This window comes from Hylobates moloch, unplaced genomic scaffold (genome assembly GCF_009828535.3).
Source record: "Hylobates moloch isolate HMO894 unplaced genomic scaffold, HMol_V3 SCAFFOLD_4, whole genome shotgun sequence".
In the NCBI taxonomy this organism is placed as follows: Eukaryota; Metazoa; Chordata; class Mammalia; order Primates; family Hylobatidae; genus Hylobates; species Hylobates moloch.
In genome coordinates, this window is record NW_026652279.1 from 95,481,864 (window position 1) to 95,487,863 (window position 6,000).

The 6,000-nt window shown below is 50.9% G+C and overlaps 1 protein-coding gene across 1 annotated transcript in view; it reads right to left on the reverse strand.

Annotated features, from left to right (window-relative positions):
* Positions 1-5,592, reverse strand: part of ATP8A2 (ATPase phospholipid transporting 8A2) — a 713,978-nt gene extending 708,386 nt beyond the window's left edge. Inside the window, exon 1 of the mRNA XM_032150616.2 lies at positions 5,296-5,592. Within this exon, the coding sequence (XP_032006507.1) occupies positions 5,296-5,371 (76 nt within the window). The 5' untranslated portion in view covers positions 5,372-5,592. The remainder of the gene's footprint in view (positions 1-5,295) is intronic.
* Positions 5,593-6,000: the final 408 nt, after the last annotated feature.

The following is a 6,000-nucleotide window of genomic DNA, read 5'->3' on the forward strand; positions in this document are numbered from 1 at the left end:
CTCAAATGATCCACCCGTCTCAGCCTCCCAAAGTACTGGGATTGCAGACATGAGCCACTGTGCCCAGCCCATCCAGGTACTTTTACGACAGATCTATGCAGGCAGACCCAGGCAGCCACTGGGGTGTGACAAGTCCCCACTCCTTACTCTATTCCTGGAAGGGCTCTCTCCTGTCCTGGAGTAGGTCCTGTTTCTGTGTTTGCCCTTGATGATGATGGGGAGAAACTCCCAAGGCATGGAGGTGAGATCACTTTTATTTTTAGCCCTTCTTAATGGTTGTTAACATTTGTGCTGAGCACTTTTCCCAGCCTAAGTGGATGTAAATAACATCTTGTATCCAGTGTGGTATTGACCAGAAGTTATATTTAGTAAATGTAAAGATCCAAGGAGGAAGAATAGAGACCCTTCTTTAGAGGCACTGTGTACACTTCCTCTCATAAATGCTTAAAAACTTTTTCGAAAATAACTGTAAAATATTCCATTTGTCTAGCTGGCACCTCTGAGGGGGGTTTAAGATAACACATCCGTTGTAAATGTAAAATCAATTACTTGACAACGGAAGGTGTTCACAGAGGTGCTTATTGGCCACCTGTGGGGTAGAAGACGGCCTTGTAGTCAGGACTCGTTTCAACGGAAGGTGATGACCTTCAGAGCCACTAGAGGATGAACACTCTATCTGATTCAGAGCTCCTGGTGAGTAAGCGCTTATTTCTGCAACGACTTACACCTGGATAATGACAGCAAAAGAACATTTAAATTCTCCTGTGATGACTATGCGGTCCTCTCCTAGTTAGGCCTCCATCATTAGATTTAGAAGGGAAAATAATAACAAAAATTTTTGCCAATTCTTCTATTACATAGGATAAATACCTAGATGGAGGACTTTGCCTTAGATGACGATGGGCAGCATGGGAGAAATCTAACGTGTTGTCGATATCATCTTGATAATGTGTCAGTTAATGCATGCACTTATATGCACATACCCACAGACCACTACCAACCACCCATGAAGTGCAAACTCTTATTTTTATCTTTATCTGTAACAGAAGTAAATGAATCTTTTGAATGTCATATAGGTAGAAATGACAATGTTAAAACCTGAATTCAATTCTCTTTAACCCTAAATTCTGGGGTTTTAACCCCTAGATATACTGCCCTTAAGAAACTTCCAAACAGAATCTAGACCATTAGACCAAGTCCAAAAGCTGCCTAAGACAGAGTTCAGTAAAATCTGTAATTACTGAGCACACGCAGGGTAGCATAGGAAATGGAAGCAGGAGAAATTAGATTATTATCTTTATTTCTTATCAAGGAAGAGAAAACAATATAGAATCAATGAGCGTATTCTGTTTCATTTAGATCTGATATTGAACTAGGCAGGTGGGCAATGATAAGAACCACACTGGACTTGCTAATTAGCTTGTCCTGACAGAAATTGCGCAGCAAGTAAGGAATTTCTCTGATTTTTTTTTTTCATTTGTAAAGTGAAGGGATCAGACCATCTCTGAGATATCCTCCAGCTATTACATTCTCACATTAGCGCAGCTTGTATTTTCAGCTGCCCTGATTCTCCTCCTTGAAACTTGGGGCAGGTTGTTCTGGCAAAAACAGAAAACACACATTAAAAAACACCTTTGATGACCAGCAGAGGGCAGGGTGAGTTGGGTGGAATTTAGAGGAGGGTTTCAGGGGCAGTTTCTAGAAGGTTTGTAGTCCTGGTCCAAACAGTGGTTCACGCCCGTAATCCCAGCACTTTGGGAGGCTGAGGTGGGTGGATCACGAGGTCAAGAGATCGAGACCATCCTGGCCAACATGGTGAAACCCCGTCTCTACTAAAAATACGAAAATGAGCTGGGTGTGGTGGCAGGAGCCTGTAATCCCAGCTACTTGGGAGGCTGAGGCAGCAGAATTGCTTGAACCCGGGAGGCGGAGGTTGCAGTGAGCCGAGATCACACCACTGCACTCCAGCCTGGCGACAGCCTCAAAAAAAAAAAAAAAAGAATATTTGTAGTCCTCTGGGTTCTGCATTTGGTCTGTGCACTTCCTGCCTGCCTGTTCTTTCACTAAGTCCAGAAATGAAGTAAGATAGGGAAGAGCTTCTGCCCTAGACAGCACTGATGCTGTCGTCCATAGAAAACAACTTCCTTCCTTTCTGTCCCCACTCCTCCCCTCCCACAACCCCCGACACCCACATTCACATGCACACCCTTAATTTCCTTACTCATCTGGGTCAAAGTGAGAGAAGAGAGTTGAGAGCTCTTCCCACGTGCATTGTAGTCACTGCCTAGACCATAAGCTCCGTGAGACACACTGCTGTGTTCACTGCTCTGTCTCTAGCACCTAGAACCATGCCTGGCACATAGAAGGCACTGATACATATTTGTCACTGACTTTATTTCCATTCCAAGGGGCTCCACCCTGAGCAGACTGTAAGCACTATAAAGGCAGGAGGATCCCCATGGTCACAAATCTTTGGATTTTCATCATTTGGTAAAATGAGACACATTGGCACCAAGTAGATACTTGGGGAAAGGTAAAACTGATCAAAGTGCAACTAAATGTGCAGAATAAGATAAGAGTCAAAGATGGCTCAGACAAGAAAATATTCCAGAATTATTTTTTAAAATAGTATAAAGCTCAGCATATAATCTTGAAGCTGACTGTGATCTGCAATCCTTTCATCATTAGTTTATTTTTAAAAAATGAGAAGTAGCAGACTTCATTAAAAATCACACATCTTTGTTTAGTATTTTTATGGGAGTACACGATTGTCAGGCCCTTTGCCCCTGTTTCCATCAGTGTCCCCAGGAGCCCACACTATGCAGATCCTCTTTCTTCTCCACACATTATGCAAATACTCTAAACAGACCCCATCTCAGAGCCTCCACTCTGTCTCCTGGAACTCGTCCTATCATCAGCAAGATCCCTCACAACCCGACCCCTCTGACTATTCCTGAAACTTCCTGCCTTAACTGCTTCTCATGGTTACTCTCAGATCACTGCCTTCCCCCCTGCTCCCTAAAAGCTCCCTGCGTTGATGTTCATGCCATCAGACTGTAGGACAGTCTCAAAACAAAGTGACCTCTCTTGAACTCACATTTTCCTCCAGCTGCCACTCGATCTGCTTCACCCCCTCCCTTTTCTGCAATATTCACCCAAAAGAGTTTTCCGGACTTGCTGTTTCCAGTTCCTGTCCTGTTGCTCTCTTACACCTGCTCTATTAGGCATTCTTCCCCACAATGATATGCTAACAGCTCTTTTCAAGATCACCAGTGCCCTCCACTTACACAACAGTTCTCCAGCCTCATCTTTATTGAGCTCAGCAGCACTGGGCACAGGTACACCCCACCCCTTCCTGAACATCTCCACACTGAGTTTCAGAGCACTCCCTCCGGGTTTCCAGGGACCTCCCTGGCCATCCTCTCAGGCGCCTTCTTTGTCCTTCATCTCCCCAACCTCAAAATATTAGAGTGCCCAGGACTCTATCCAAGGACCCCTCTTTTCTAGGTCACATCTATACACATTAACAGCTGATCACATAATTCTCAGGGGCCGGTGTAAAATGAAAATGTGAGCCTCTTGTTCAAAAATTAAGACTTTCAAGACAGCAACATTGGGCAGAACATCCAAGCAAGTGCTTACTCTTGTGAGAGCCAGACTCTGAGCAGCTGCAGGGCATACACTCTTGGAGCCGGTCCTGCCGAGGACTCTTGAATCTCTGTCTGGCCTTGCACACTCCCCGGAGCCCCAGACTCATAAATCCAGCTCTCTACTAATCATCTCCACTTGGCTCTATGGTAGGCATTTCAGACCAAATTCTTCAAGCCCTCCCTCTCCGCAAAAGAGAACCCTGGTCCTCCGCAGTTTCCCCATCTCAGCAAGGGGTGCATTCTTCCCGTGTCTCAGACCAACACCCTTGGGGCCATCTTTGATTCTTTTCTCATACTGAAGCCCCACATCCAAATCATAAGCAAAAGCCTTTGGCCCCACCTGCAAAGGTACAGAGGGTGTCCCCAGGTCTCCTCAGGCTGCCTCCACCTTGGGAAATTAATTCTCACGCCTGTATGACTGCGCCCTCCCACTGTCTCTCTGCCGCAGCTCTTCCCCGCTATTTGTTCTTGACCCTGCACCCCGTGACCCCTTCAGGCGGGGATTCTCCTCAAAATGAATGTGAAAGTGTCCTGACTTTACCCAAGTTTAACAAACATTGGCTTAAATTACCTGATAAGCTTGCTTCCCTCTCACGTTACTCAACTACAGAAATACGAAAGTCGCTTATTTTTATGCGCCTATTTTCTCAAAACAAATAAAAAAGCACGAAGACAAGTGAGCCCAGCTCCAAACTGTACACCCTCTACCTTCCTCGTATCAAAGATCTACCTGCAAACTTGCCGCAGTCCTGAAACGGTAAGAAATCATTTTGGGGGCTCCTCTTTACGTCTGCATTAACTAATGGTCTAGGTAACCTTATCAAGTGTCATCGCCACATAACATCCGGCTCCACGACATCATAGTTTCTAAATGTGTTCTATAATCATAAAACGCAGGCCTCTAACAACGTGAGTGGTCGGGTATGGTACGTGCGTTTTTGGCTTTAGGTTTCCAGTTCCAACACCCAGGCGCCTGCAGGCAGGGTGTGTGTGCACGCGTGCGTGTGTACGTGTGTGTGTGTACCTGTGTGTGCGCGCGAGCGTGTGCGTGTGTGTGTTCGTCTCCAAATGGCTGTATGCACGGATGGTTATGAGCCAGTACGTCGCCGCTGTGAGCGCGCGAGGACCCGGGGCTCCAAGTGGTGAGAATCACTCGAGGGACCCTTCGGAAGCCTTTTTCCCCGTCTGCCTTTGAGCTTTGCAGCACCGCGGTGCCGGCCGCAGGCGGGGAAGGCTGCATCTTCTCTGCGCCGCCAAACCGTGCCCACCACCGCGGGGACTGCCGCCTAAGTCGCATCCCTGAGCCGCAGCCGTGCGTAGGGGCAAACGGGCACGCGCACAGGACGCGCGCACACACACGCGCACACACACGCGCGCCCGCACACACACACATCTGTACAGGGACGAGCCGGGGGTCTCTGACGCCCGCCGCTCCCCTCGCCCCGGCCTGGGGCCTTTTGGCCCCGCAGGTGCAGCGACGCCCAGCCCCCGTGCGGCCAGCGCGCGGCGTCGGCGGATCCTGCAGCCCAGGGAGCCCAGGGAGGGGAGCGGGGCGCGGGCGGGGCAGTGTCGCATAACCGCAGGCGCGCCCCGCGCCACCCCCGCCCCGGGCCCACCCTCCCCTGCCGCGCCCCTCCCAGCTCACCTACGGACGAGCGGATCCTCGACCTCCGCGGCAGGGACATCTTAAGAGCCTTGTCCAGGCCTGCGCCGTTCAGCATCTCGCCCGTGTCGGGGGCTCGGCGGCCCTGGGCGAGCGACTGAGGCTACGCGCAGGGCTGGGCGCAGGGGCCGCGGCCCGAGGGCCATGGGTGGGCCAGCGCCTCGTCGGGCTGCTAGCTGGCGGGGACCGCCGGCGCCTGTGCCGGGCCGCGCCCGAGGCTGCGCCGTCCGTGCCGCAGCGGCCAATGCGGCAGCGCCCGCGAACGCCACCGCGGCGGGCCCCGCTGGCCTGGGCTGCGGCGTGGGGGCGGGGGACCGGCCCTGAGCGGAGCCCCGCGGGAGGAGGAGCGGACGGGAGGCTGGGAGGGATCCGCAATATTACGCAGGACCGGGGGCTTTTAGGTGTCGGGGAAGGCGATGGGGAGGGCTTGGTGGGGTGGGAGATTGGGCCTGTGCTTTCGGGGGCTCTTCCAGGAGAGGGGCGCACCTGGGGGACTCGGAGTCTCTGCCTCTCTGCTACCTGTTTACCTGCCTGTCACTTTTCCTGTGCAAGTGGAGGCGCTGTGATCCCCCAGGACTCATCCTGTCCCTTTCTTTTCGCAGTTTCTGTTCTTCCGTGCCCAGCCTGGTGGGATCTGTGTATGCTCTTCGTGGAAGGGTTATTTCCAAAGTGTGTGATGTGTGACTT